This window comes from Oryx dammah, unplaced genomic scaffold, assembly GCF_014754425.2.
Source record: "Oryx dammah isolate SB20612 unplaced genomic scaffold, SCBI_Odam_1.1 HiC_scaffold_11077, whole genome shotgun sequence".
Classification (NCBI taxonomy): domain Eukaryota; kingdom Metazoa; phylum Chordata; class Mammalia; order Artiodactyla; family Bovidae; genus Oryx; species Oryx dammah.
Window position 1 is genome coordinate 7,474,388 of NW_024080471.1, and position 10,724 is coordinate 7,485,111.

Below are 10,724 nucleotides of genomic sequence, written 5' to 3' on the forward strand. Positions count from 1 at the left end.
ATTTGCTGTTATTCAGCAGTGGTATTGATTGCTGATTCAGGTAATCCTTTTAAAAAATAATAGCCAGTGTAATATAAACACCAACATTTTTGTTAGTTTTATGTGCAGATTCTTTTGCATTATATATATATTACATATTATTAAATACTTGAATTATATATTCTTTTTATTACAGTGAAACTGATTGCTTTGTAATCCATTCAGGCAAAATCAGCCTAGAAGAGAACAATCAAGATAGCTTTAGAGCTATGATTCCAATAGCTGCAGCCTAATATCTTTATCTTTGATATCCTGAACTGTGTATTCAAGAGCAGCTCTAAGAATACAGGGGTTAAATATGTTCTAACTAATGACTTTAGCAATGATTCTTATTTATCAGTCTACAGGAATATATATATTGTATTTCTCCTGAGAGCTGCACGTTTTTTTCTCTCTCTCGTAGACAAAGTACGAAGCAGAAAATATGTAAAGAATTTTTTTTCAGGTGCCCCACACTGACCTCCTGCTGCTCTTCCAGGAGATTCCTGCCACCTCCACTGCCTGACCTTTGCTATCGGCCGGCTTGCCTGCACTTCAGTGCAGAAAAGGGTTTTGCGGCCAGCTCCCCGCGGTTCTGCTGAGCCCATATGACTTCCAGGCGGTGAATATGGCATCCTTCGGGGCCCCGGGCGGCTGTGTTCAGCAAGGCCATGAAAGCCGAGCTGAGGCAGACCACTGCATCAGAGTGGGGCCAAGCCTTGGGTGGCTGAGCTAGGAGTTGCCAGGGGTTCCAGAGCAGCACTGGGGGGACTGGGAAGGGATTCTTTTAAGACATGTACAAAAGAGTGGTGGAGTTTCTTTACTCCTGAACACCACAGTGGGGAGGAGTTGTTCTGTGTCTTTCCTATCTGGAATACTTTTCAGTTTTTTAGAGCTGAACTATATTTTTTGGAGGGTAGCTATTGTTAAATGAAGAACTGATAAAAGAAAATGGATTAATTTGATGCCAGATTGATGCCACATTTGGAGTAACTGAAAGGATATTCAAGACTATTTTTTAATGACATTGTAATGTTTTTATCTTTAAGACTTTTAAATGACATTCTCCAAGAGGGCTCATTTTCAACAAGTCAGTTGACATATTCATATAATTTTGAGCTATAGCAGTTGATCATATATTCTTCCATTTTAATTATTGGACTTATATCTTGGTAAATCAGAATGAGGAAACAGTTCTCTGAGAATAATTTAGTCAAATGAATTAACTCTCATAGAATCTACAGTAATGCTTTGTATCCAGAAAGAGGTAATTTATGGAAATAGCAATTCCATCACCTATTCACATGTCAAGATGTTGAAGATTTCCTTTCTGGTATTGAGGCTTTGGGCTTCCCAGGTGACACAGTGATAAAGAACCCATCTACCAGTGCAGGAGATAACAGAGACAGAGGTTCGATTCCTGGGTTGGGAAGATGCCTTGAAGTAGGAAATGGCAACCAACGCCAGTATTGTTGCCTGGGAAATTCCATGTACAGAGGAGCCTGGCAGGCTACAGTCCATAAAGTCACAAAGAGTCGGACACGACTGAGCGCGTGCGCGCGCACACACACACACACTCACACACTTCATTGAGGTTTTAATCAGCAAAGGCAGATTTAACATCATTGCATAGACTTCTGAATTCTTCATAAATTACTGAATATATTTATCAGGGTAAAACCTATGATTTACTTTAGTCAACAGGAGTTTCTTAAGAAATCATTGTATATATTAAAATTTGGAATTTATTTTCAAAGAACTCTTTATTGAATGTAATGATAGTGTGTCATTGATTTGGCCAGAGAAGTAGGAAAGTGTCGCATGTACACAATTTAAAATATGAAATTAAGAAGATTTCATATGATTCATTTTAAAAAATGCTGTATTCTATTATCTATATATATATATTTTAATATAGTAGAGTTAAAAGCTATTTAAATAATTACTGCATATTTGGTAATCACCAGATATAATGAAAGATTACTTGGAGTATTTTTTTAAAAATACATTATTGGTGATTCAGGTAAGAAGAGTTTTTGTTTTCCTTAACTGGTATGCTGCTGTGTTTATACTTGATAATTTTCCAAGTTTTTAGTCAGGGTCTGTAAAGCAAGTTGTTTACTATAGTAGTGAATGGAAATGGTTAATTTTTAAATTGTCCACTAAAATCTGTAACAAATTATGATTACTTTTCTGTTTACTAATGCTTTAAAAATTTTTTCTTTTTCAGCAAATAGTAGTGATAGTGAAGAACTTTCTGCTGGTGAAAGTGTAACTAAGACTCAGCCCATCAAATCAGTTTCCACTGGGATGAAGGCTCATGGTACCAAATCTCCTGCTAGGACACAGTCTCCAGGAAAATGCGGAAAGAATGGCGATAAGGATCCTGACCTCAAGGAACCCAGTAATCGATTACCCAAAGTTTACAAGTGGAGTTTTCAGATGTGTAAGTGACATATGCTAAGTCAGAGGTGAAGCAATAGAAACTTCTTCCCAGTAATTTTTTCCCCCTTGTTGGTTATCCATTTTAAATACAGCAGTGTGTACATGTCCCCCAAATTCCCTAACTATCCCTTCCCGCCATCCTTCTGCCCCCAGCAACCATAAGATTGCTCTCTGTCAGTCTTTTTCTGTTTTATAAGTACATTTGTCGTCATTTTCTAGATTCCACATATAAATGATGTCATATGATATTTCCCCTTCTCTGTCTGACTGACTTTACTCAGTATGTTAAGGCATTTGAGGCACATATCAACATTGACTAGATATTTCTGATATAATGTCAGAAATTTACTATAAAAAATCTAGTGTTGCTCCTGGAAAGTGGATTGTGTAGGGTATACATGAGACAGAATTTACAATGAATTGCTAATTATTGAAGCTGGATGAGTATATGTGACTCTGTTATACTACTCTTTGTACCTCTGTATACCTGAAAAATAGCCATTACAAGTTTTTGTTTTTGTTTTCTTTTTATAAAGAAGTTACTTCAGAGTTTCTCATGCAAGGAAATATTCTTAGGAGATTGAAAATTGCTTCAGAGCATTTGAAAATTTTTCTAACAATTTTAAAGTTGTGCATACTTATTAAAAAATCAAAAAAAGAACAAAAAGACAAGAAAAAATTTTGTTCAGAGTTCTAACATTCAAAAATATATGCAATTTAAACATTTTGAAAAAAAAAATTTTTGGTGTCTTTCCAGTCTTATTTCTAAGTATAATTTTAAATGATATACTACAGTGATGCTGTGGATTTTGGGGGGGAGGTGGGCACAAATGTGGAAATTTTAACATCCATGTTTATTTAGGTCATAAGATCTTTAATTCTACACATTCATTCAAAAATTACCTTGCATGTATTAGTGCTGGGCATTTTTTTAGGCTGGGAAGAAAACTTAGGCAAACAATATTTATAAGGCTTTTTTTAAAGTTTGCCTTGACCTCATTCTGCAACCACACTATATATTCTGTAATATATTAAAATTTTGTTCACAAATGCATATTAATGAAAGTTTTAAATTCACAGCGGACCTGGAAAATATGACAAGTGCTGAACGCATCACAATTCTTCAAGAAAAACTGCAAGAAATCAGAAAACATTATCTATCATTAAAATCGGAAGTAGCTTCCATAGATCGGAGGAGAAAGCGTTTAAAGAAGAAAGAAAGAGAAAGTAAGTGTTTTTACCTTACTTTACCTAAACACAAAGGAGTTTTGACTCGACAGTTGGGCTCATGTGAACTGTATCTGTGATTCTTCAGGCAGTAACCGCTCTGGCTTATTTTCTTCATCTATAAAATGGAAAAACTTTATCTAAAACAATTATCTCAAACCATAATATTCTATTTCATGGAGCTTACCATCTGCTTCCCTCCAAAAAACTAGTAATATGTCAGATAGTACAACGCACTGTGAACAGAGTAGAGCAATGCTAAGGCAGTGACTGGGTGGGTTGTGTTAGATTCAGAGTGGCTGTAACATTTTCATTGAACCTGAAGGACCAGAGGGAGTGAGAGAGGTTAAAATCTGAGGGAAGGGGGTTGTTTTAATCTGACAGGGCTGCTGAAACAAGTGCAGGCCTACTTCCAAGATGCTGTCGGTTCGTTTCCATACGGTCACAGAAGAGCAAATGTCACAATAACGTGTGTCATGGGAATGTCTTTGGTTTTCTAGTGTATATGAAAGTTATATTTACACTGTACTGTAGTCTGTTAAGTGTGCGATAGCATCATGTTCCAAAAGAATAATAAATGTACCTCAGTTGAAAGTACTTAATTGCTAAAAATGCTAGCCATCATCTGAGCCTTCATTGTGATCATTTTGCTGGTGGAGGGTTTGCCTCAGTGTTGATGGGTGGTGATTGCTAAAGGTTGGCGTGTCTGTGGCAGTTTTTTAACATAAGACTGCATTGTAGTACTCTGAAGTTTGCTCTACCAATTGGCTTTTCCTGTCATGAATGATTTCTCTGCAATGTTGTTTGATGGCATATTACCCACAGTAGAACTTCTTTCAGAATTGAAGTCAGTTTTCTCAAACCCTGCTGCTGTTCGATCAGCTTAAGTTTTTGTTTTATTCTAAATCCTTTGTTATTATTTTAGTAATCAAAAAGTTCACTGTCTTTTATAATAATGAGCATGGTTCATGACATCCCAAAGCAATTGTGATAGTAACATCAAAACTCACTGCTCCCACCACCATAACAAATATAAGTGAAAAAGTTTGAATTATTGTAAGAATTATCAAAATGCGACACATACAGAAAGTGAGCAATACTGTTGGAAACAATGGTGCCAGTAGGCTTGCTGGATGCAAGATTGCCAAAAACCTTTTGTAAAAAAACAGTATCTTTGAAGCACAGTAAAGCAAAGCACAATAAAATGAAGTAGATGGACCACAGGCCCAATTATCTTGGGAAATGGTTTGACTGTGTCTTTGGACAACTAGCTACCTCCAGTTCTAAGAATGGGTCCCAAGGAAGAATATGTGGCCGCAAAGAAGTTTGTTATGGTAGTATTTATAGTAGAAGGTCGAAATCATTAAACTGTATTCTCTAATAATATATTTAAATACTTAAATTTTTATTTATAATGCTCTTAAGTATTCATTTGTTGTTGGTAACAGCAAAAGGCTAGGAATTAAAGTAGTTGCAGTTCATAAATATAATGGAAAACTATTCAACTTTGAAAAGAAGAAGGTAAATCTGTATATGTAGTGATAAGGAACATCTCACATTGTTAAGTGTAAAAACCTAGTTACACTCTGTACTATGCTTCCACTTGCCTTTTTAAAAACAAAGTTACTAGTGTTTTCATTTTAAAGATGCATGTCATGTGTCTAGATTCTATGATAAAATTCATCTAGAACTGGGGTTGCAAACATTTTCTATAGAGACAGATAATAAATATTTTGGGCTTTGTGAACCTTGTAGTCTCTTTTAGAACTACTGGACCCTATCATCATAGGTATGAAGTCTGCCATAAGCTAGATCTAAACAAATAGACATAGTTGTGTTCCAATCAGATTTTCTTAACAAAAATGGGCAGACCAGATTTGGCCCTGGGGCCAGATTTACCAGTCCCTCTTGTGGCGTTTTAAAGATGGTGGTGCAGTTGTTAACAGTGGGGGTAACAGTGGGGAGGGGAATTTGGAAGATGAGGAGGGTCTTGAATCAGAGGAAAATTCATTTTTCCCCCTTATTTCCCATCTCTGAATGGTTTTTTTTTAACCTTGTGCATATATTCCATAAAAAATAAGTTTCAAACGCTGATTTATAACACTGAGAGAATTTCTTTGAGGAAAATAATAATGTGTCATTTGCTTTGTAAACCAAGTGGAGCAAAAGGCAGTAGCTACGATGTGATGTGTAGTAGCAGTTATTCTCCCCAACTTTAAAAAGCAGTTAGCCTTCGAGTCTCATCACATTGCATTTCGTAAGGAACTCCAGAAGCAGAAGGATACGGGAATTGGAAGGGGGAAAAGATTTGGGGGTAGATGACAGATTTTCCTATTAAATTCCAAGGTCTTTTCGACATTTGTTTCATTATTACTGAAAGTCTGCCTTTATTGTATTTCCATGTCTCCGTGGACGGAGCCCACAGTTACTTTCCTTTGAACAGTGCAGGAGCGCTCCCTGGTCTCTGCCTTGTCATTGCTTCCGGTAGTTCGGCAGTGTCCCCTTACTTGAGGCGCACTAGATTCTCGACTGTGTACATTATGGTATCCTAGAAATCGACTGCTCTCGTAGTAGGCTAAATGATTCTGGAGACTGCAGCAGAATCTCAGTTTAGAGGACTAGCGTGTTGCTTCTTTGTGCAGTTACTAAGCTCTCGGCTTCCCTTCCGCGCAGGTGCTGCCACCTCCTCGTCGTCGTCCTCGCCTTCATCCAGCTCCATAACGGCTGCCGTCATGCTGGCGCTGGCTGAACCGCCCCTGTCCGGCGCGCCCCAGAACGGAGTGTCGGTGGAGTGCAGGTGACGGCGGGCTGGCCAGGCACTCTGCACTTCCGGCTCCGGGCCGCGCCTTTTTATACTGCACAGCGGCACAAACAAATCAGACAAGCACTATTTTATATTTAAAATTGTTTCTTGACAAGCTGACTTGGCACTTAAGTGCACTTTTTTTATGAAGAAAAAGTACAATGGACTGCTTTTCCTCAAGCAATAATTGTTTCCAACTTGTCTGGGAATTGTGTGTCTGGTAACTTGAAGGCCTTCCACTGTGGCAAATGGAGGCTTTTCACTGCCTGTAGAGACAATACAGTAAGCGTAGTCGTTGGGTGGCCAGAACATGTTAAGAAAACTTACTGTATATGTATTCCCTTGTATTTTGTTAAAGCTGGAACATTTGATATTTTTCCATTTATTTATGAAAAAATATGAACCTATTTTCATTTGTACAAGCTAATTGTTTTTTAAAGCAAGTCACCTTAGGGTGGCTTTAATTGTATAAGTCAAGCACATGTAATAAATTCAAAACCTGCAGTTAACAGGATGTTAGACATCAGTCCTGATAACCAAATATTAAAGATTCTCTTTAAAAAAGACTGAACATGTTTACAGGTTTGAATTAGGCTAAAAGGTCTTGCAGTGGCTTTTCATGCCCCTTCAAATTGGAATGGAACTACTGTACTTTGCCATTTTTCTATAAATCAGTATTTTTTTTTAATTTTGATATAATACATTGTGTGAAAAAAGAAAATGGCTAATAAACTGTATTAAATCTTAAACAATGTATAAAGATTGTACTTAGCCAGTTCAAAGTGTATATTTATTCATAATGAATTATAACAGTTATATTTTTGTGTTTTCTTGTAAATGTTTCTTTTTCCTTAAATACAGATAATTCATTTGTATTGCTTATTTTATTATGAGCTACAACAAGAGGACTTCAGGAACAAGTAAACTTTATTAGTATGGTTCAAGGCTGTTGCTACAAACTGTCTCAAAAGGATGGTTGTTATTTTAAGTATAAATAGCTAATTGGGGTGGTAGGCCTATAAAAATTAAATGCCTTGTATAAAATCCAAAATGAACGCAAAATTGTTTTCACTTGTGTTGACTTTATGTTGTATGATTCCAATCTCTGTTCTGTTTGGCACTTGTATTTAATTCTACACCTTTGTAAGACATTTGTATATTGCGGATGTGTTCATTCAAGCTATTTAATACCTGGCACTGTTAATACACAGTACTTTACTGTACAGACTGTTTTACTGTTTTAATTGTACTTCTGTGTACTTTTTTTGGATGGAGCTGGCATGTTTTATTTGTTTTCTGGCAATACGACATGTGAGAATTTCGAAGCGTTTTGTTGTAGATGCTAACGTGTCAGAATCCTTTACATTCAACTTTTCTAAGAAAAGCATTTTCAGTCTTGTAGTGTGTGCTTACAGTAACTAATTTTGTTGAAAATGGTTTCAAGTTATTCAAATTTGTACAGGACTGTAAAGATTTGTTGACAGCAAAACCTTGAAGAAAAGCTTATAGAATAAAAGCTATAAAGTATATATTAGGATCTGCAAACAATGAAGAATTATGTAATATATTGTACAAATGTAAGCAAAGGCTCTGAAATAAAATGCCATAGTTTGTGAATCCTTGATTTTGTTTCTAAAAGATTAAGTAATTTTAGTTCATTTCTGTATGATGACTGACTGAAATATACTTTTCCAGCATATATGATCAGAAAGGATTAATTTTTTTAAAAAGGGAATATTCTGCCTGCAGGAATTGAAAGTCCATTAACAAGATTTATGTACAGGAGTTATTAGGCATTCTTATATCTTTGCATACACTGTTTAGCTTGAGTCTGAACATGAATACTTATGACTTGGAGGTTTATCTAAAGAAAAATCAAAAAGGCTTTTACTTTTAACACTTGAAACCATTACTAACAGCTTTTTTTTTTTTCCTTGTCTTTTAATGTTATTAGACCTTTGTGACTCCCTTAAGCTTTTAGTGTACTCTACCCCATTAGTACACCTTGGAGTCATCTGGGGATTGTTAAAACAATAGTCAATGCCCAGGGTCCACTCTCAAAAAGTCATATTTAATTGGTCTGGGATGATACCTGGTTATTGATTTTTTTTTTTTTTTTAAGGTGGTGGACAGTGACTTTAATATGCATCTAGGTTGAGAACCACTGTATTGCTCCAAACCTTTAAAATCAGTAATTAGGGTTTTTCACCCCATTTAATGACCTTTCCACTAAGAGAAAATCCTTTCTTTAGAACAAAAACTTTTTTTAAGGCCCCCAAAGCCCAAATGTTTATTTTTGACTCACTTTTGTGATGACCCTTTTCACAGAAGTTAGTTTAACATTTAAGGGATGAGTTTTTAAATCTATAGAACAGTGCTTCTCAAAAATGAGATTCTGGAATACCAGTCCCTGGTATTCCTGGTATTTCCTTGGAAATGCTCTGGGAATTTATCAAATATATTTTGGAAATGCTTCTATATAGCACATTCCCTTCTTAGAGCTTCAGTGTGTGTGTGCTTAATCAGTCATAGCCACCTGTTTTAGACCCCATGGACTGTAGCCCTCCGGGCTCCTCTGTCCATGGGATTCTCCAGGCAAGAAAACTGAAGTGTGTTGCCATTTCCTCCTCCAGGCAATCTTCCCAGCCCAAGGATGGAACCCAGGTCTCTTGGGTCTCCTGCATTAGCAGGTAGATTCTTTACTATTGTGCCACCTGGGAAGCCTCTTAGAGCTATAATATTAGCATATTTTAAACTTTAAGAAAGTTTTTTCCTTAACCTACTGTTTTTAGTTTTACCTGATCATGAAACCCTGTTTTTCAAGGAACTCCCAATATCATCTACTTGGTGTGTTATAGAGAGTGCTCTAAAGGACAGTGATGATCAGCTTTGGAGTTCAGGTTTTATACCGTTGGGTTTTTCTGCCCTCTTGCTTGCCTATTTCTTCCCAGCTTCTCCAGAGAGTTTGAGAATTTCCTGGTATTTCTGGAATTTGACTTTTTTTTCCCTGATCACCTAAACTACATTTTACCAAACTAGTTTACAATCTCAGATAAAATTAAGATGGTATGTTTTTCAGTGTTCTCCAAAACCCTTTTTTCCTACTAAAATAATCTGAGGGTGAGATCTTGTTAATTTTAATAACCTGGGGAGATTAGAGACAGTGGAGTAGATTTCATGAAACCCCTAACGTTTTTTACAAAATGTATTTGTACTTTTTTATGAAAAGAGCGCTTATAAGTTTAAGAAACTAGTCAAAGGCATTGGTGATCCCTAAATGGTTAAAAAACAGTTCTTAATAGCAGTGTGGATCATTTTTTAACTGTCTCCAACCAATGTCTGTCTCATACTTAACCATTTTCCTTCTGAAGTGTGGGCTGCCTTTCATTCTTGTTGAAATTCAAAAGGCCATTTCTCCACCTTTTGTCTAAACTTAAGCTATTATTTAGGGAATTTTGTCTAACATCGTATGATGGGTTTTATATGTATAAGAGGTAAATCTCCCAGAGGAATAGTTTCATGGTTTAATTGTGGAAGATGTTGTTTAGTCCCTAAGTCATGTCCGACCCTGAGACCCCATGGACTGTAGCCCGCCATGGGATTTCCCAGGCAAGGATAGTGGATCAGTTTGCCATTTCTTTCTCCAGGGAATCTTCCCGACACAGGGATTAAACCTGTGTCTCCAGCTTGGCAGGTGGATTCTTTACCATTGGCCACCTGGGAAGCCTCTCTCTCTCTCTCTCATATATATATATATATATATATATATATATATATATATATGATCATAAAATTAAGCACTAAATTATATGGTTGAGGAAAAAGTGCATAAGAGCTTTAACGAGGGCAGTGTATGAGCATACAAGAAACGCGATGATCATTGGGATGGTAACAGAGGAGATGCAAATCTTAATTTAGCATTAACAGATTCATCTGGAAGTGGAATGCAGTAGGCTAGTGTGGAGAGGAAGTGTCAGGAAAGCCAGATTCAATGAGGTTACCATGCTTTAGCTAGGAAGTGATTCTTGGAATGTTGGAGTGAGGAAGGAATCTGACTGGAAGACATTCTGAAAGAAAACTGAACAGAATATCTTCATTGGATGGTATAGTATAGATGGAGATGCTTGAGTTGCAGATACGGACAGTTTTTCTCTGTGAGATACCACAAGGTCATAATTACGGGAAGTCAAACTGAGGGACTCAAAGCAAAATCAGGGCCAAGCAAATAAAT

General features: G+C 36.5%; 1 protein-coding gene across 9 annotated transcripts in view; it reads left to right on the forward strand.

Moving 5' to 3' along the window:
* Positions 1 to 8,117, forward strand: part of LOC120860498 (AT-rich interactive domain-containing protein 4B) — a 139,096-nt gene extending 130,979 nt beyond the window's left edge. For 8 of the 9 annotated variants that reach the window (XM_040236323.1, XM_040236327.1, XM_040236326.1 and 5 more), the window contains 3 exons: positions 2,249 to 2,464; positions 3,544 to 3,690; positions 6,364 to 8,117. In XM_040236323.1, the coding sequence (XP_040092257.1) occupies positions 2,249 to 2,464; positions 3,544 to 3,690; positions 6,364 to 6,491 (491 nt within the window). In that variant the 3' untranslated portion in view covers positions 6,492 to 8,117. Of the gene's footprint in view, positions 1 to 484; positions 1,392 to 2,248; positions 2,465 to 3,543; positions 3,691 to 6,363 lie in introns of those variants that run through there. The other variant, XM_040236331.1, reaches the window with a different exon arrangement.
* Positions 8,118 to 10,724: the final 2,607 nt, after the last annotated feature.